Raw genomic sequence first — 20,939 nt, 5'->3', positions numbered from 1 at the left:
TGACATGTAATTGATCCGATATACCTCTCGTGTTTTTTTTCTTTCTTTGAGATAAGTAAAACTCTGAATTACCACAGGAGCTCAAATGATTAGTGGGTAGGAGAGAAACAGCCCTCTCGCTGTTATGGCAGAGTGCCTCCCACAGACTCACACTGAGGTAGCAGCCGAGGCTTTTAAGCCATTTTGCTATTAGTTTGTAAGTGCCATTAAGAAGCTCTTCTGAGATTTGCTCCCAATTTGGCTGCAAACAAACACAAACACACTTGCTGTGCTGGAAATATGTGAGAACATGTTGCTGTTTCATTGCCAGACAAGGCCCAATGTGTCACGGTCTGGCTGGCAGACCGTGGGGATGTGGGGAAAGGAGGACCCAGGCGCGGTGCTCTATGTATAAACAGTGTGTTTATTTACAGAGTGGAACAAAAACAACAATAAATCCCCGTGTTCTCCCAGACTCCCGTGTCGTGTCTCTGCGTGAATAGTTCGTGTCTCTGTGCTCTCCGCTCCCGTGTCAGCACCCCCCGGTGCTCGCTGCTCTTCGTGCCTTCCACGCTCCTCCTGCGGGAAACAATAGACGCAGCCGTCAGGACACAAATAACCGCGGGCATACACTTACACACATTAACTCAATTCAATGGGACGACTAACGTGGAGTCTCAAGGAAATGATCCCGCGTCGGTGGGAGCTCCAACTCTCTCCTAAGTAGCTCCCCCGACGAGGCCTGATCAGCAGCAGGTGTGTGACTTTGGGTGTGGCCAGTCCTTCCGCAGGGCCACACCCCTCAGGCCTGCAGGTGGCTGAGCTCCATCCTCCAAGCATACCCGCAGAGACACACACACACACACACACACACACACACACACACACACACTCACATCTACAAGCATGGAGAAGAGCAGCAGCAACACCAAAATACATATAATAATAATAATATAATTCATAACTGCTCAGGGATCCTGGGTTGCTCAGACCCAGGACCCTGACAGTACCCCCCCTCTAAGGGTCGGCTCCCGACGACCCCAAAACCAAAACAAAAAAACAGCACAACCAACCCAGGGCGGGCGGCTGGGGGAACCAGGACGGAGGGCCAGAACCAAAACAAGCAAAAACAACAAAACAACAAACCGACCCAGTCCACAGTCTCAGAGTCAGACCGCGCATCCCGCAGCGGTGCAAAAAGAAAACGAAAAGACGCCACAAACAGTCACAGGCGGCCCATCAACACAACAAGAGAGTTCAGGGGGCCTACCTCGAGCCCAACGGCGGCGACGTAGCAGCTCCGGCGGACGGCCCCGGGTCCGGCGGCAGCAGCAAAACAGTTCAGGGGGCCTGCCACGGGTCCGGTGGCGGCGGCGGCGCTGCTCCTCCGGCGGCCAGCCACGGGTCCGGTGGCGGCAGAACGGTTCTGGTGTCCTGCCACGGGTCCGGTGGCGGCAGAACGGTTCTGGTGGCCTGCCACGGGTCCGGTGGCGGCGGCGCTGCTCCTCCGGCGGCCTGCCACGGGTCCGGTGGCGGTGGAACGGTTCCGGTGGCCTGCCACGGGTCCGGTGGCAGCGGCGCTGCCCCTCCGGCGGCCTGCCACGGGTCCGATGGCAACGTCGCTGCTCCGGTGAGCAACAGCGAGGCGTGGCAACAGGTCCATGACGCGCCGATCGCTGACGTGGACGCACCGGACGTGGACGGCGAGGAGGCCGCGCTAGACGTGGAGGTCCCTCCGGTCCGCTGACCTCCTCGGCCGGCAGCGAGAGCTCCTCCTCGGCCGGCAGCGAGAGCTCCTCCTCCGGCTCGCTGAGCTCCTCAGCTGGCAGAGCGGGCTCCTCCGGCTCACTGAGCTCCTGCTCGGGCATGCCGAGCTCCTCCGGCTCGCTGAGCTCCTCAGCTGGCGGTGCGGGCTCCTCCGGCTCGCTGAGCTCCTGCTCGGGCATGCTGAGCTCCTCCGGCTCGCTGAGCTCCTCAGCTGGCGGTGCGGGCTCCTCCGGCTCGCTGAGCTCCTGCTCGGGCATGCTGAGCTCCACAGCTGGCGATGCGGGCTCCTCCGGCTCACTGAGCTCCTGCTCGGGCATGCCGAGCTCCTCCTGCTCGCTGAGCTCCTCAGCTGGCGGTGCGGGCTCCTCCGGCTCACTGAGCTCCTGCTCGGGCATGCTGAGCTCCTCCGGCTCGCTGAGCGCCTCAGCTGACGGTGCGGGCTCCTCCGGCTCGCTGAGCTCCTGCTCGGGCATGCTGAGCTCCTCCGGCTCGCTGAGCGCCTCAGCTGACAGTGCGGGCTCCTCCGGCTCGCTGAGCTCCTCCTGCAGCTGGACGAAGTCTGAGGTTTCCCGAGCTTGCACTACCCCCCGGGCTTTACGCAGGGTGCAAAGGCAGGCGGAAACTCCCTTGAGCTGGCCGAGGTAGGGGTTTCCCTCCAGGATTGCCTCGATGGCGTTTAACCCCACCACTCCTGCCCTTGCGTTGGTGGTGTGAGTTACCCAGTCCATCAGGCGTTGGACGCGGGTGAGGTCGCTCTCTCCGGACAAGGCCGCTGGAGTGGGCAGTGGAATGGAGGCTGCTGCTGGTGGAGAAGATGGCTGAGCGTGTGATGTGGATGGTGAACAGGATGAAACGGTAAGCGGTGAGGTAGATGTCGCGGGGGATGATTCAGCAGGTGACGGCTGGATCACTAGCCGGGCGATAGGCTGAGGTACAGCGACCAGCTGGGCCGCGGGCTGCGCTTTGGCTACCGGCTGGGCAGCTGACCGTATAAACATAGCCCCAGAGTAAACAGTTGAGGTGAGTGACGATGAATTGTCCATATGACTCACCACAGCCGGCTGTTGAGATGTCTGTGGATTTAGCTGCGGTGAGGAACGCTGGCGGCGCGAACGTCGTTTCCGTGTCGGCGTCGGGGCCGGCGTCTCAGGCAGTGAATCCACCAGCTGTCCGAGCTGGTGGGCAGCCTGAGGAGGAGAGTGGAGGTGGAGGGTGGAAAGTAGGAAGTCCAGGACCACCGCATTAAGGGAGTCCACCAGCCAGGGGAATTTAAAAAGCATCTCCTGCAGCCGCCTCTCCACGGCGTGACGCAAACCTTCCGCAGGCTTCTCCCACCATAATTCACACATGCGGTACACTTTGTCCATAATTTCCCTCCTGAGCCTCTCCTCGGAGACCGCTGGGTCCATAAGTGGCGGGATCATTCTGTCACGGTCTGGCTGGCAGACCGTGGGGATGTGGGGAAAGGAGGACCCAGGCGCGGTGCTCTATGTATAAACAGTGTGTTTATTTACAGAGTGGAACAAAAACAACAATAAATCCCCGTGTTCTCCCAGACTCCCGTGTCGTGTCTCTGCGTGAATAGTTCGTGTCTCTGTGCTCTCCGCTCCCGTGTCAGCACCCCCCGGTGCTTGCTGCTCTTCGTGCCTTCCACGCTCCTCCTGCGGGAAACAATAGACGCAGCCGTCAGGACACAAATAACCGCGGGCATACACTTACACACATTAACTCAATTCAATGGGACGACTAACGTGGAGTCTCAAGGAAATGATCCCGCGTCGGTGGGAGCTCCAACTCTCTCCTAAGTAGCTCCCCCGACGAGGCCTGATCAGCAGCAGGTGTGTGACTTCGGGTGTGGCCAGTCCTTCCGCAGGGCCACACCCCTCAGGCCTGCAGGTGGCTGAGCTCCATCCTCCAAGCATACCCGCAGACACACACACACACACACACACTCACATCTACAAGCATGGAGAAGAGCAGCAGCAACACCAAAATACATATAATAATAATAATATAATTCATAACTGCTCAGGGATCCTGGGTTGCTCAGACCCAGGACCCTGACACAATGGCTCCCTTGTGGCTGCACGCTGCAGGCTCTTCAGCGATGCGCTGACTTGAAAAAGGAGTTCTAATCCCTAAGTAATGACAAACACTAAACAAAGTCCCTTGCATCATTATGCTGCAGCTCTGCAAATACAACGCTGCTTTTTAAAGGCATCTTTTAAATGGCAGCATTTGGTAAAGAGCGAGGATACACAGATTCTGGGCCATCACCGCCACCTCGGTGTGTAGACGCTTTGCTTTTTCATGTAGGAGAAAGGAGAAGTGCTGCTGGTTATTCTTGCAGCACGTCTGGAAGAACAAATGTTCTCATTCAGCAGCACCCACAGGGAGCTTTCTTTCAGCATGGCTGTTTTCAGATCAGAAGACGGTGTAGTTGGTGATGTAGACACCAGGTGGCACTCAAAGTCTTCCCTCTCCATGCCCCCACCTACATCCCAAACAATGATGTAATCTTTTTCATACCCTTATATCACATGGCTCAAACAGGCTCTTTGCTCCTCTCCATGTGGATATACTCTGATTTCCAGTGTTTGCGAATACCACTGTTGCCTTGCTGGATGTTTGCAGGTTTCTTTTCTGGTTCGTGATCAGCCTTCACAAAAGAACTACATGACTGCAAAAAGGCATGAGTCAATGCGACCTTATTTGACTGCAAGCAATGCAGTTTGCTTATTTTTGGAAGCTTTTGCTTTGCAATGCAGCAGTGATCATTAAAAACCTGAAGATCATAATTATAAAAGGATGATATACCAGATATGTGAATGAGACGATCTGATATATTTAAACTATTCCCGATAATTATAGAAGAAGTACAATCATTAGCAGTAGTTAAATGTAGTTAAAATGAATCATTTTGAATTAAAATATCAGGAACAATGAACTAAGATGCCTGTTTTTCTTAACAAGATCCTGCTTTATAGTCTAAAGCATCTTTTGTTGGTGCATAATAATCATGTATTGGTATAAATATCAGCAAAGCAATCAGATATTTGAATACAACTGACCATTAAATAAAAAATTAGTAAAGCTATTTTCACAGATGCACTGGACTTTTTGCGGATTACCCAGCAGTGGAGCATATAAGAATGTAAATGTCTGACATAGTGAGCTTGGACATTAACCTACCAGCTGCAAAGTACAAGATCTGTGTGAGCAAATGAGAAATAGAGCAGCTATTATTCCAGAGCATTTAATGAGTGGGCGTCATATGTGCTACGGTGCATTCTCGTGCACGCTCTTACCCAGGCAGTTCCCTTACCGCACAGAATATTTCCACCAGTGCTCTGGAGGATAAAATTGAGATTCCTTAGGCCCAGTCAATGCTGGCAATGCTGCTTAGTGAGAGCAGAGTGGACTGCCAGAAGTCAAAGACATCTGAATTAAAGCTAAATTTATCTTCAATTGTTCTAATTTTGGTGCTGGTGATTTTCCTTTGGCACTGACTGAAAGCTTGTTTTGGGGCGGGCACTAAAAAGTCCCGTATGGAGTAAAATCCCTCGGTTATCTCCCGTTCATAAGAAACCTCACAGTGTCTCTTTAATGAAATCAACTTCGAAGCTGAATTTGCAGCACGGCACTGAGACGAGTTCTCCCAGCTGGCCACATATCCACAGACGCTGCTCTCTCATGGATTTTAAATATGGCTGTGACCTTAACAGTAATAAAAAGCAATTCTCACAGCACTAATCCTCTCCTCCTGTCTCACTAGCTCTTAACCTTTTCTGCCACTGAATAAGTGAACTGAGCTGCAAAGATGTGACTGTGCTCCCCAGCCCCCCAACCGCTGTTTAAAGAAAAGAGTGCGTAATAATATTGGCTCAGCAGCAGATAGTTTACAGCAGGAGTGGAAAACAATATGACGGCTTCACGGAGCAGTGGCTGTAAAAGAAATCTGGAAACAAACAGAGGCATGGAAACATCCTGCAAGTACCATAAGTACATAAGAATTCAAGTATCGTAACTACAGAAGTGAGGGAAAGGATGTTTTCCTGTTGAATTTTCCTTTCAATTATTGCCATTTATGCCAATTATTAGCCTCAGATTTACCATCATTATATGAAGAGTGGCCCATGGTAATATGATATGAAAGATACAGGATGAGGAAGATAGGAACGTGAACAGGAAAGATGGTTATTTCATAAAATCAGTGTTCAGGAAATTTGGTGTTATTGTATTCCCTATCCAATGCATGGGAATATGTCCCTTGTTTTTTGATGTATATTTGATGTGGAAAACTGCTGTTGATGTTTTACAGAGGAAAGATAGTCAAGTTGTGCTCAGCTGCTTCATCATAGGTCAAAGGTCAAGTTTCCTATTTCTGTTTGGTCTGGTGAGATGGGAGGATGCTATGAGGCTCTAAAACAGGGCACAATGCCAGCTGGTAATGGAACATGTGATGTCAGAGCTGCAGCTAATGCACTTCACGTGCTTTTTATCACTATTATGTGTGTGGGTTTATGTGTGCACAGAGAATGTGGCTCTGTAGTATTGTGGTTTACATGTTTGCCTAACAAGCGAAAGGTCCCCAGTTTGTTTCTGGGAGGAGTCCCAAATCCCTTCGGGGTTATGTCAGGAAGGACAATGCGAATATAAAAAATCCCTGCCAAATCAAATATGGGGAGCTACCTATTATAGCGACCCCTTGCGAATAAGGCAGCAGCCAAAACTTGCTTTAGCTGTTGTGTGCATAGAGATCAGAATCAGAATCAGAATCAGAATACTTTATTGATCCCTGGGGGAAATTATTTTTTGTTACAGTGCTCCATTTTAAACCAACATTAAGACAAGACAGACAATACGCTAACTAAGAATAGTACAATATATACATATATATACATACATACATACATAAGTCACTTATAAATAAATATTTGGAAAAGAAACATGTGTAGTTGTAGCAGCAAACAGTGTGTTAAGTGGATGCGTTGTACAGGGAGATGGCCACAGGCAGGAATGATTTCCTGTGTCGTTCAGTGGTGCTTTTCGGTAATCTCAGTCTCTCACTGAACGAGCTCCTGTGACTGACCAACATGTCATGGAGTGGGTGGGAGGTGTTATCCAACATTGTCTTTATCTTGGACAGCATCCGCCTCTCCGACACCACCTTGAGGGAGTCCAGCTCCATCCCCACAACATTGCTGGCCTTACGGATCAGTTTATTAAGTCTGTTGGCATCTGCGACCCTCAGCCTGCTCCCCCAGCATGCAACAGCATAGAGGATCGCACTGGCCACCACAGACTCATAGAAAATCCTCAGCATTTTCTGGCAGATGTTGAAGGACCTCAGTCGCCTCAAAAAATAGAGACGACTCTGGCCCTTCCTGTAAAGTGCTGTGGTGTTTTTAGCCCAGTCCAGTTTATTGTCAATGTGTACTCCAAGGTATTTATAGTCCTCCACAATGTCAACACTGACCCCCTGGATTGAAACAGGGGTCAAGTGTTTCCTGGTCTTCCTGAAGTCCACGATCAGTTCCTTGGTCTTTGCCACGTTGAGCTGCAGATGATTCTGCTCACACCACGTGACAAAGGAGTCGACCACAGCCCGGTACTCTGTCTCATCATCCCTGCTGATGCATCCAACCACCGCAGAGTCATCAGAAAACTTCTGAAGATGGCAGGTCTCTGTGCAGTGGCTGAAGTCTGTGGTGTAGAGGGTGAAGAGGAAGGGGGAGAGGACAGTCCCCTGTGGTGCCCCTGTGTTGCTAATCACCTTGTCAGACACACACTGTGGGAGACGTACATATTGTGGTCTTCCTGTCAGGTAATCAACAATCCAGGACACCAGAGAAGCATCCACCTGCATCGCTGCTAACTTATCACCCAGGAGGGTCGGCCTGATGGTGTTGAAAGCACTGGAAAAGTCAAAAAACATGACCCTCACAGTGCTCGCCGGCTGGTCCAGATGGGTGTAGACACGATTGAGCAGGTAGATGATGGCGTCCTCTGTTCCAAGACGAGGCTGATAAGCGAACTGAAGGGGATCCAGATGTGGTCTTACTATGGGTCGCAGCTGGTCCAGGATGAGCCTTTCCAGGGTCTTCATGATGTGGGAGGTCAGTGCCACGGGCCTGTAATCCTGGGGGCCACTGGGACGAGGCGTCTTTGGTACAGGGACGAGGCATGATGTCTTCCACATCACCGGGACCCTCTGCAGACTCAGACTCAGCATAAACAGTTTATGAAAGACTCCACACAGCTGGGGGGCACAGGCCTTGAGGACAAGGGGACTCACTCCAGCAGACTTGCCTGAGTGAAGTCTCCTCATTTGCATCTCAACCTGGTATTGAGTGAAGGTGATGGGTGGGGGAGGGGTGTCAGGAATCTCACAGGAGGCAACATGTGAAGAGAGAGGCTGGCACAGTGGTGTGGCTCTGGATTCCAGGCTGACTGCAGGTGAGGTTGTGGGGGTCGGAGCAGACACTGTGGTGTCGAATCTATTGAAAAACAGATTCAACTCGTCGGCTCTATTCTCACCTCCCTCAGCTCCCCTGCTGTTGGTTGGCCTGAATCCAGTGATGGTCTTCATGCCCTTCCACACCTCTCTCATGCTGTTCTGCTGGAGTTTCCACTCCAGCTTCCTCCTGTAATTGTCCTTAGCCTCTCTGATCTTGTCCTTTAGTAACACCTGGACCTTCCTCACCTCCTCTTTGTTGCCCCCTCTGAAAGCCCTCTTCTTGTTGTTGAGGAGGGCTTTGATGTCCTTAGTCACCCACGGCTTGTTATTTGGGTAACAATGAACAGTCTGAGCTGGAACAATGGAGTCGGTGCAGAAAGTTATGTAGTCTGTGATACACTCAGTAAGCCCATTGATGTCCTCGGCGTGAGGCTCACAGAGTGTTTCCCAGTCGGTCACCTCGAAACAGCCCTGTAGTTCCGCTATTGCCTCCTCTGACCACCTCCTCACAGTCCTGGTGGTCACAGGTTCCCTCCTCACAATTGGCACATAGCGGGGGGTGAGGTGAATCAGGTTATGATCTGACCTACCAAGTGGGGGGAGGGAGGAGGAGCTGTATGCATCCTTGACGTTAGCATACAGTAAGTCTAAAGTTTTCTCTCCCCTGGTGGGACAGTCCACATATTGTTTGAATGTTGGTAGTGTATTGTCCAGTGATACATGGTTGAAGTCACCCGAGATCACAATAAAGGCACTCGGGTGCTGAGTCTGTAGCCGAGCTATGGCAGAGTGGATAGTGTCACATGCAGCTGTGGGGTTAGCAGAGGGGGGAACATAAACAGCCACCAAGATGACGTGAGAGAATTCCCTGGGTAAATAATACGGCCTGAGTCCAACAGCACACAGTTCAGTGTCCGGGCAACAAATCCTTTCTTTGATTGTTATGTTGGCAGGGTTACACCACCGGTTGTTAACTAAAACAGCAAGCCCACCTCCTTTAAGCTTACCGCTAGCGATGCTGTCCCTGTCCGCCCGAACAGTGTGGAAGCCTTCCACAGAAGCATTCTCATCGGGAATGACCTGGTGCAGCCATGATTCGGTGAAACACATCAGGCTACACTCTCGGTATTCCCTCTGACTCCGTACCAGTGCTGAGAGCTCGTCGATTTTACTTGCCAACGATCGCACATTTCCCATCACGATAGACGGCAGACACGGTTTAAACCTCCTCCTCGCTTCGAGCCTCCGCTGTCTCACCGTCACCTTTTTTCTTCTCTTCTGTCCTTGACCTCTGCATCCCCGATGTGTTTTCCTCCAAATTTCAGCTGGTACTTCTGCGGGCACTTCTGCGGGCCTGGCCAGCGAGCCGGCCGGCATCAGGGCGATCAGCTGATCTCTGGAGTAAACAGTCCGTGCGTGTAGGAGATGTGCCACGGTCCCGTTCCATGATAAAAGTAACAGTTCCACGGCCACCAGAAGAACAAAAACTCTCTCAATCCACATGATTGAGTAAGAGATAGAAAACGGAGGAAAATACAAGTCAGAAAAAAAAAAGAATACGTAAGAAAAAAGAGCTAAACTAAGAGAAAAGCAGGAGCGACTGTAACAGGCTGCACGCTGGTTGGCGCATGCGCACTGAATAATCTGCTAGTGGAAGTTGTGTTTGAAACCATGGCTGAAAAGAAAGATTTATTGTTATATGAAAGTACTAAGTTGAGCTCCAGATATACTTATGCGATGTAGCTGACTCACTGTGTGTGTGTAGCTAAGTGTGCGTGCACACTTCCAGTAGCAGATGACTGCTTGCCTCTGTTACTGTATATCCTTACCAACAATGGGCCATTGAACCAACAGAGGACTTGTTCCTCTGCCTTCTTCCATCTCTTTGTTTCAGTTTTATTGTGTTATAGTAAATATATGTTGGCAAGCTTTTATTGCCCTTCCACTTAATTAATGAGTTTATTGTTCATGTTTACTTCCTTTCATCGGCCTCTATATACCTGTGTGGGGAGTTGAATATACAGTAAACCATCCTAACACAAGTTTGGAGCCTGTGTTTCCTTCAGAACTGCTTTAATTCTTCATGGCATGACTACAACAAGGTGCTGGAAACATTCATTAAAACGTTGGTCCTTGTTGACATGATAGCATCACACGGTTGCTGCATATTTTTTAGCTCCAAATCTCCCAATTTAACTACATCCCAAAGATTGGAATAATTGGAATAATATTGGATTGGTGACAGTTGAGGTGACTGTGGAGGCCACTTGAGTACAGTGAACTCATTGTCATGTTTAAGAAACCAGTTTGAGATGATCTGAGATTTGTAACATGTCATGTTAACCTGCAGGAAGCAGCCAACAGAAGATGGGTTACACTGTGAGCATAAAGGGATGGGCATGGTCAGCAACAATACTCACGCTGTGGTGTTCAAATAATCCTCAACTGATGCTAATGGGTCCAAAATGTTCCAAGAAAATATCCTCCGCACCATTACACCAACACAGTCTCAACCTCAAAAGCAGAATGGATCCAAGTTTCCATGCTGTTTATGCCAAAATCTGACCTAACCATCCAAATGTCATTACAGAGTCATCAGGCCAGGCAACATTTCTCAGAATCTTCTACTTTCATCCAATTTTTGGTGAGTCTGTGAAAGTTGATGCCTTAGTTTCCTGTTCTTAGCTGACAGGAGTGTTATAACGTGTTGTCATGTGCTGCTATAGCCCATCTGCTTCAAGGTTTGACGTGCTGTGCATAATAGGTGATTATTTGAGTTGCCTTCTCCAGTGACCTGTGACAGCTGAGAATTCTCTGTAAACTAGAGATGGTTTTCTGGGGAAAATCCAGCTAGGTCAGAAGTTTGTGAAGTACTCGGACCAGCCTAGCTGGCACCTTCAAAGTCACCTAAATAAAGTTTCTTCCTCATTCTGATGCAGAGTTTGAACTTCGGCAGGTCATCTTGCCCATGTCTACGTTCCTAAATGCTTTGATTGTCTGATATTTGTGTTAACGTCAAGTTGAACAAGTGTCCATAACAAGCAGTCGGTGAGTGTATACAGGGTGAAACAAAGAGGAGAGAAAATTAACACAATAGTAAATTGGCAAATTGCATTTGTGAAATACTTTTTTAATTACAGTTTAGTTGCTTTTGCTTCTTTTTTAAGCCCTGTGCTAATTTAATAATCAATAATAACTGTCAGTGTTAGTGGAGTCAGCGAGGACCTTTCCTGAGAGTCATGCATTCAAACATTATGAACAAAGAAAGCATATAAAAAATAATTAAACTGTTGTATGAAAAAAATGTATGTGTACATATTTCAGCTCAGTGTGAGAGTCTCTTCTATGCTTTGGCTAATTTTTCTCCTCTGCTGTCTGATTATGTATGAGAGTGAGTGAGTTTGTATAAGCCCCCATAGAGGGGAGCAGTCAGCCTTGTGTAAACAACGGTAACAGAAAACAACATATAGAAAAAAATTATATTATTCATCTAAATCACTTAAACATCAACACTGAACTTTGGTTTCCAATAATACGCCTGCCACACACAGAGACCCACATACAAAGCTGCTTTCCATATAGTGGGATGAAGAACTCCTCACACTTCTAAAATCAAATCATTTTAATTAGCAGAACTTAATAGCCTAATTTAAATAACTGTGTGTTTAAAGTGTAAAAAATCTCCCTCTCTACATCTGTGTCTGTGTATCAATGGCTTTCCCTCTCAGTGAGACTTACCACCCACAAAGGTTAATGAGCTTAAACACAGCTCAGAGTGAGCTCATTAAAAAGACCACAGAGACTGGAGAGGGGAGAAAAGAGGGACGGCAGCTAGGGAGGAAATAGAAATAAGTGTAAAGGTGCCACTAGGGGCAAAATGGGAATATGTCAATTTGGGGATATGACAAGTGTTTGATTCAAATGTTTTTTGTTTTGTTTTGTTTGTGGGGGCCTAAAATAAGACAAAATGTGATGAAAAATCATTCATAAGTAGGCATGCTGGAACAAAGAAAGAAGTGACACATAAGAGGTAGATGCCAGCTCTCATTTCTCCTCCGACGCTTCTGGCACCCTTCTCAGTGGAGCAGCAGTTGATCCAGGACGTGGGGGAGGAATAAGTTCAGACTCACATGTTAACACTTAACTTTCAAATCTGCTAACTTGAAAGTTAACTAGAGAAAAACACAAACACCTGGCCATTAAACTGTGACTAGTCCCAGAATAGAAGTTTTACAATGAAAACACATCCAAAAAACAGGTAATTAAAGTAAGCAAACCCTTTAAATGTGCCTTTGTGAGTTGCAGTCAACATGCATGAAGCTAATATGGGTTACAAAGTAAGCAGATATTCATAAGTCCACACTGAGACTATAAAGGAGACAAGTGTCTGCAGCGTATTTTAAATGATCCGCTTTGACCAATCACAGTGATGTTAGGTAAAGCAAATTAGGATCGAATTATTGTTTCACATTGGGGGAGCTTTTGCCTGATAATCATGAGCTGCTGAACAATCATTAGTGTAACTGATAAAGAGTAGCAAAAAAAAAAAAAAAAAAGAAGACAAACATACTCCATCAGCTGAATTGAAGTCCCTAAAAGGCAATTAACCCAGCAAGTCACTGATAGAAAATAAATGACCTACATACTTTGTGACTATGACCACTCTTCTCTATCAAGATAGAAATGTTTGCAGGGACAAATTTCTATTGACTAAAAGCGCTCGATCATTAGGAGGATTCGTTTCAAGATCATGCTGAGCTGCAAATGAGATATCCTCTCTGCCTGTTACTTTGTCGGGATGAAATTAATTAATGGGATCATTGCTGCTCTAATTTGAATTCTAATTTGATAGTGTGATTCAAAATGAAAGAGTTCAAAGCGGTAGTCTAAAATGCAGAGGGAAAAAAGAGGCCTATTTCAGACATACAATCGTTTGTGTTCAGAGGACATAATTCAATATCAAGGGAGTGTTTCGGGGAGGGGTGCTTGAGGGTTACCGCACTCACAGGCGAACTACGACAGGCAGCGCTCTTCCACATGGATGAAATAGCAGTGAAGCAGGTGAAGAATGTTGGAGCTGGCGGGTGGATGTCGGCCAGGGTTCAAAAGGTTACAGTGTTTGTGAGGGCCTTACACAGAAGACCAGTAATGTGATGTCAGCTGAGGGGGCTTCGCTGACACAACAGTAACAGAAGTAAACAGCGATGGCATGTGTCAAGCACTTCCAAGCACTGAATGTTCACTGCGGCACGGTGCTTCAGCGCAGCTGGGTTTCTGCTGAGGGACAAACAGAAAACACACAAAGTTCCAGATTTTTCATCGCAGAAAGAAAAACATGCATTTTCATGTTTTATCATTAATTTGTGACATCACTCGTGAATCATAAACATGAGGAAAAAAATGCTGTTTTGCAAACTCAAAATAGTTCAACAGTTCCCTGAAAATGGAAATTTTACCCAATTTTCGATCCATTTTTTGTTTTTTTGCCAGGTTTTGAAATTAAAGCACAAACACAAAATAAAAGCAGATAAAAATGCTGTGACAAAATATTCAGCGCAAAAAACAAAAACTGAGCTGAGCACAACTCACAGTGGAGAAAAAAAGAAAACTTTTGGAAGACCAACAGCACTTGTAAATGTCAAAGTCAAGAAGAGACATTGACACTGTCAACTACAGCAGAGAAGAAACTGATCATGGCTGTTATTTATGATCGGACATTGAAGAAGACACATTTTAATGACCTAGCAAAAACAAACACTTGACAGAAGAGCTCCAGAAATCAGATTATGTAAATGTGAAATATCCATCCAGTCATGATATCTGCTTAGCCTTTAGAGGGTCCTGGCTAATTTTAAGCAACAGGTCACTGATCTGTCACACGGTGTAGAGACAAGAACTGTCACGGTCTGGCTGGCAGACCGTGGGGATGTGGGGAAAGGAGGACCCAAAACGCAGACTCTGCAATGCAAACAGTGCTCTTTATTTACAGTGAAAAGCTGTAAACACAATAACTCCCCGTTGCTCCCTTGAACCCTGTGCTCGTGCTCCCCGCTGTTGTGTTTCCGCACTCCCTGTGCGTGCTGCCTTTCTGGACCACTGGAAGAGGAAGTCCTGCAGGGAAACCATAGAAGCAGCCGTCAACACTAACCCTCAGCGGGTATATACGAACAGCACTGACATATACTGACACACTAACTTGGTACGATAACTCAATGATCCCGCACCAGTGGGAGCTCCAACACTCTCCTAAGTAGCTCCCCCAACGAGCCCTGATCACCAACAGGTGTGGCAGGAACTTCAGGTGTAGCCAGTCCTTCCGCAGGGCCACACCCATCAGGCCTGCAGGTGGCTGTGCTCCATCCTCCAGCCACACCCGCAGACATACACACGTGCACAACCACACCCTGCCTATACATACGAGTGGGACACAGACTAACACAGCATTGTGCAGAAAAAACACACACGCCACCAAATAATAATAATAATAATAATAATAACAACAGTCAAAACTGCTCACGGACCCCCGAGTCCTCCAGAGCCGGGTCCGTGACAAGAACGTGTTCACATTTAAGGTGTTTTCACACCTGCAGTGTTTAGTCAGTTAAAATTAGACTTCCTGCTTGGTGAGGTTCACGTGTGCAGATGTGAACAAAGTAACTCACATAGGTGTGAACATGAGCTGACTCATCTATCAGGTGTCTGCTGCAAGTCTGAGCTACATGCCTTCCTGCAACCAGGTATCCTTTGCATTCTGGGATGCGACAGGATGTTATAAATGTACAGAGTACACAAAGGGCTAGCAGCTAGGCCAGAACGCAGCACCTTCTTCCTGTATTTAATTTCATTACCCCAGACACATCTGACCAATAAGGAGGCTAAATGTTCTTACATGGTTCACTTGGAGTTCACTTGAAGTTTTTGCCATGTGAAAAGAAGCCAAACTATGGGAAGAAAGCTAAAAGTTTACAGATTCAATAACTGATTCAGATTAGAGTAAACAACTATAGCGGTGAAAATCAGAATCAGAATCAGAATACTTTATTCATCCCGAGGGAAATTAGGGGTTACAGCAGGCAGCACGCTAATGGCGCATGCGCACTCACAAAGGAACCTTCTGACCAACTTTACACAAACATCACATTGGGCAGACATGTCAGAAGGTAGGCTGATAGGAAAAAAACAACGAAAATACACTATATGAGGTAAGAGGAGGAGAAAAAAAACTCCACTCAGACTGAGCTCCTAGTGGGAGAACAGTTTGATAAAAGAAAAAACACCTCAGCACAAAAGCACATGACTATCAATACACCATAGAAACACGAGACAAGCAACAGGGGCGGGTAAAGGGTAAGAGAGAGCCGGCGTAGACAGCGCATCCGGTCCTGCAGCATCTGTGCTGGTCCAGTTGACTGCTATCATCCCCGGTAGGGCACAAGCATCGAAGGCGTTGGAAAGGGAGGGGGATGAGTGAGTGCTTATCAGTGTAAGTGTGTGTGTGTGCGTGTCCATAGTTTAGCTGAGACAGTGTCCTTCGGCCTATCAGGCTAAGTAAACAGTCCTCCAGCCAATCCAGGTGTCCTACATGGGGCGGGAAGAATAGTCATCACACAGTCGTTATCAGGGAGTTGTTTTGGTGGGCTCCAGCCTTGGGCCTGCAGCTGGGGCCGTGGTGTCCAAATGTTGAATATTGTTGATTTCTCCTTTGTGAGCAGCTCGAATTCTAGCACTCCGAGGCTGGTCTCTCGATCTCCCGTTGAAGAGCTGCGAGCCTCCCCATGATGGTATCAAACTTCTGTTCCGTGGTGTTGTCAGTCTTTTGATTCTGAGACCTCACAACTGCAGTGATCCGTTCCGCGATGTTTTCCAACTGTCACTCAAGGGTCTCATTTTGAGCAGGCTTCTCTCTGATGTTTCCCCTCATACGCTCAATGGTGTTGTTTTGAGCCTTCACAGCAGCTGTAAGCGTCTCCAAGGTGTTGACCATATTACGTTCGTTGTGAGAGGTCGCACCTCGTCCCGTCGCTTCGAATCCAGCGGGCAGCCTTGTGGGGGTTTGAACAGCCGGTTCCGCTTTCTTATTTCTCTGATAAACCAGGGCTAAGCCAACGCCGATCAGCATGAACCCTGTTATCATGGTTCCGAATAGGTAGATATCTTCAGCGTCCTCGATCGACAGTCCCGCCAGGCACACGGTCCTCCAGTTCTGCCACCCTTAGAGTCACCAAGATAGCTTCGTGTGTGGACTGTGGAAGGAAGCTATAAAGTACTTAGGCAAAACAGACACAGGGGTGACATGCACATCCCATCAAAGCGATAAAAGTCAAAACCTTTCTGATTTTAGGCCAAAGGGAAATTCTTCAGCATTCAAGGCAAGAGGCTGAGCTTTCTTGATTTTATGTGTTGAGCCATCATGTCAAGACCTCTCAAAACAATCGCTCTTTTCCCACTCTTATGTTCCACCTGTCTGCACAGCAGTTCATACAGATATCAGATATCAAAGACATCAGCATGGAAGCATAGATGACAAGCAACAATGACCAAGTGGAAAACCTTATGCTGAATTAAATTCTTGTAGAGGTTAAAAAAAAGAAGAATCACTGATCATTCCAACATGAGCACAAAGGGCTTTTCATGGACTCCATATTCCAGGCATGCTTCAGTGGGTGGAAAACAAGGAGGAATTCAACTAGGTTGCGATCAATATCAGAGCTTTCATATGTTGAAGGTTTTTGGGTGAGGTCTTCACGCTGTGATTGCAGTCAGAAGACGAAAAAAAGAAGCGGCAAGCAGAAGGAGGAGAAATGGGTGGTGCTATGACTGAAACAAAAGCTGCAGCACTTTCCAGCTGTAACACAAACATCAGCAGTTAGTCTGTATTCAGCTCCAAGGTGGTCCAAAGAGAGCTATATTTCACGTCTCCTCCGACAGGCTTACGACATCAACAGAGGAGGTATTTCACTCTCAGACTGAAGCTGGATGTTGACTTTGCAATAGAAGGAGCCATTAACAACCATCGACATAAGGACCACAGACTCAAGGAATCGCTCCCTGGAAAGCCACACTTTACCCCACTCGCCCATTTTTCAAGAGCAGACAGAAATCTGTCATCTATAAATTTTTCCTCATAAAGGAGCTGCTGTGCGTGCATCTGTGTGTCTTTTAGCATTTGCAGCTGCTATGCAAAGCATGCCTTTAACACACAGGATAACATATTCATAGTTCTATTTTACTCTCATGCATAACATAGTACAGATCCTCGAGGCTATGATTAATTATGACACGCTGAACACACATTTACACACACAAGGCTGCATGTTCTGTAAACTGCCAGAAAAGTGCTACCAGCGTTCGTGTATACGCCAAAGAAACTGTATTCTGTTGCTACTGTTAGCACCGTGTAAGCTGTGGGGAGAGGGGAGTTCAAAGTTCTCCAGAGTCTCTGGGGATAAAAGAGGCTGTCATGAAAGCATCAAGAGGACCTCATTCATAATAAATGCTGGGAGGAGATGAATCATCAATCCAAGAAAGGTTTTATCTGCAAGCATAACACTGAAAGGATTAACTTTAGCTGTATTTTCCTGGTATTTTTCAAAGCATTGATTGATCTTGTCAGTTCTTTGTAGCAGGCTGTGTGAATAGGGTCAGTATTAGCCCTATATTAACACTAACTCTGCTGTGTTGCACATCTTAAACGTGGCTTTACGTACTGTTTGTCCTGACTTTACAAGGTACTTAAAGAAAGAAACTTTAAAAATAGAATGTTAAGTGGGGAGAAAACCTTGCTTGGAATAGATAATTGTTCAAAACAAGGAGTTTTTCTTTGTTTGAATCAAAGCTGCACTTTGTGCAACACAAAGTGCAGCTTTACATTTTTACATTTTAAAAAATATATGTGTTATCGTCTTATTAAAACACCCCTTAACCAAGCTAGGGTGAAACCTTTGTAGGCAAAAGAGGCTCAATATAATCCAGGCCTCCGCCTTTATGAAAAAAGCCACATTTCTGTGTTGTTTTACTTGCTGCACACAGGTGCATGAAGATCTTTACACATATAGAGATGGAGGTCAAGTAAGTTGAGTGAAGAATGAAGGAGTTGCTGTTCTCTTGCCCAAAAATAAGAACTGCGACTTTTTTTGCTAGAATAAACCTGTTTTTAATCATTTTTAGAACTGTTTTGAATGAATGTAATGTTATAAGTTTAATATATGTGCAGAGATGGGCAGTAACGCGTTACTTGTAACGCGTTACTGTAATCTGATTACTTTTTTCGAGTAACGAGTAAAGTAAGGGATTACTATTGCAAAATCGGTAATTAGATTACCGTTACTTTCCCGTAGGAACGCTGCGTTACTGCGTTACTAAAACCGTGATTTTTTGCGAGAATGTCTCACGACAGTGACGTCAGCGAGTGCGCCGTTAGTGACAACAGCTGTGTGCAGATCAACAATGGATCACATATCGAGTGCGGGAGAGAGTATGAGCGTGCAGCGTTTAAAGCGTGGAAGTACTGACCTTACTTTGAGTTTGATTCCATAAAAAGTGACAAAAACATTAGTGTCCATCGTGCGTGGGAAGAAAACTTCTTTTTACAGCGAAAAAAACCCCTAAACTTCCAAGGAAGCACCAAGAGCGCAACGACGTAATGGGAAACTCACAGAGACACTACCGTATCCTTCCACTGACCGCTGCACACCTGCACCAGGGTAAACCTCCGCCTACTGCAGTCCTGCTTTACAGGTGAAAATAGAGCAACAGGACCGCTGAGTCTTTGACTTTATTTATGTTCTGCTGTGTTTTACTTGCATCTATTTGAAAGAGTGAGTGTAAACACAAAAAATTATTTTATTTTATTTTATGTGCTGGAATGTGCAGAAAATAGGTTTAAATGTTAAACTCATTTATTCAACTCAGAGAATGTTGCATATAATTAAATTTTTGCTTGATGCATAAAGTTAAAAGATTAAAAATGATAAAACAAGTTAAAAAAAGAGACTTTTCCATTTGATTACATTTTGTATGATGGATTATGTAGAAAAAGTAGAATTGGGCTGAAAGATCTATCGCTTTATCACCTCTTCAGGTTGTAAATCGTGTTTTTAAAAAGTAACTAAGTAACTAAGTAATTAATTACTTTTGAAAATAAGTAATCAGTAAAGTAACGGGATTACTTTTTTGGGGAAGTAATCAGTAATTAGTTACTGATTACTTTTTTCAAGTAACTTGACCAACACTGTATATGTGAGAGCAAGTGAGGTTGAGAAGTTTCCAAGCAGATGTGTTGAGGTGTAGTTGCTACCCTCATTATTTAGTTCCAATTCCTCTGACAGGTTAATATTAGCTGCAAGAAGGACAATAATAGAAATATGTTAGTGTTGGACAGGAAAACCCTTGGGTCCTGTCATTTAGTGGCATTCTTGATGTTGTGCTGGCTGAAAACCTGCTCTGGGCCCCACAGCTGTGTCTTGTCTGTTGGCAGTATGACTGTATAGAGTTAATTCAGAGAGTAGGTTTAGCTTATATTGTGCGCTTTGCTGAGCTGACGTCATTGCAAGCTCTGAAACGTTACAAGCTTGCCAAAGTGTCTATGACTCACGCTCGTTCTACGATGTGTAGTGTGCCAGTTTACAGCACAGCATCAACAACACTGGACTTACACTATATGGGACAATGAAGGCACACATGGAGGAAACTACAAAGGTCGTCTTTTACGTATCTGCACATTGAACTTTTAGCTATAACAACGAATCCAGAGACAATTTTGATGGAAGAATGCAAGTGGGATAAGTGAAAACATTTGTTTGGGACTTTAAGATGAAGTATATCATTTACTTTTATAATTGTGTACTAATACCACCAGAAAATGCATGATTCGCTCGCATGTATGGTGTATAAAGTTTTGAACTCGAGTCAAAATAGATGTATTGGAAAATATACTCACATCTGACATGCAGCTGTGATCTGAAGGGCACATCAGGGTAATTACACCCAGTCCAATATTTGGACAATCTAAACAGACCATAATAGAAGGACATCATGATGCACTATCATTTAACAAGCCTTGGGAAAAAAGCATTAACATAATAATACAGCTCCAACAACAAATATAAAGTAATACCATAAAGAAATTCTGTTTATATGCTTCAAAGTCTCATTTGCAGAAGCATAATTGTAAGCCTTGTTTTTACCTCCTACTTTCAAACATTAAACAAGTCTGTAACCATCTGGGCAGACAGAAGAGAGTAATATCTTCAGCATGATCACAGTTGATACTGAATACTAGCAGTGAGTATTTGTGAAATCACAGTGAACTAAATTTTCAATAAAAGGTAAATTCTTATTTAAACTGCAATTCTGTACCAGTCCTTGACTAATCAGGATCAGTCCTCAGTGTTTTATTCTCCAGGCAGACAGAAACAGAAGCACAGAGACATCCAGTTTAACAGTTAATCAAACACTTGCAAAATAAATAGATTTCCAGCAGAAAAAGGCATCCGTTAAAACTGATCTTACCAAAAGGAAAGGAGTTTTACCGTGCAGGGGACGACATGATAAACACGCCTATTTTATGCATGCATTAATTATTAAGTAACATAATTTCATCCTAATGATTTAAAATGTAATGTCTCAGTTTTTAAAGGTTTCTTGACTATTTGAAATTCTTCCACTGAGATTATTTTTCTCTTGGCCAATTATTATCTCTGTCTGAGCAAAAGCTTCAAGTGTCTCTGAGAAA

The 20,939-nt window shown here is 45.8% G+C and overlaps 1 protein-coding gene across 1 annotated transcript; it reads right to left on the bottom strand.

Moving 5' to 3' along the window:
- Positions 1 to 1,148: 1,148 nt before the first annotated feature.
- Positions 1,149 to 3,173, bottom strand: LOC146620691 (uncharacterized). The gene is made up of 3 exons (XM_085367792.1): positions 2,718 to 3,173; positions 1,576 to 2,648; positions 1,149 to 1,533 (listed from the first exon to the last, which is right to left on the bottom strand). The coding sequence occupies exons 1-3, from the start codon at positions 3,168 to 3,170 to the stop codon at positions 1,149 to 1,151; spliced, it is 1,911 nt and encodes a 636-aa protein (XP_085223918.1). The 5' UTR covers positions 3,171 to 3,173.
- Positions 3,174 to 20,939: the final 17,766 nt, after the last annotated feature.

Source organism: Diplotaxodon limnothrissa, linkage group LG12 (assembly GCF_057381915.1).
Source record: "Diplotaxodon limnothrissa isolate DT_005_m linkage group LG12, D_limnothrissa_male_GT1.1, whole genome shotgun sequence".
In the NCBI taxonomy this organism is placed as follows: domain Eukaryota; kingdom Metazoa; phylum Chordata; class Actinopteri; order Cichliformes; family Cichlidae; genus Diplotaxodon; species Diplotaxodon limnothrissa.
The sequence above is the reverse complement of the archived record's forward strand: the minus strand, read 5'-3'. Positions and strand labels throughout refer to the sequence as shown.

What these genes read in the sequence shown, in the direction of transcription:
- LOC146620691 (XM_085367792.1), bottom strand. Translation starts at nt 3,170, where the DNA reads ATGATCCCGCCACTTATGGACCCAGCGGTCTCCGAGGAGAGGCTCAGG. An exon ending in TACGGTCAGCTGCCCAGCCG is followed by an intron (nt 2,649 to 2,717) that starts GTAGCCAAAGCG and finishes CTAGTGATCCAG; the next exon opens with CCGTCACCTGCTGAATCATC. An exon ending in TGCCATCGGACCCGTGGCAG is followed by an intron (nt 1,534 to 1,575) that starts GCCGCCGGAGGG and finishes GACCCGTGGCAG; the next exon opens with GCCACCGGAACCGTTCCACC.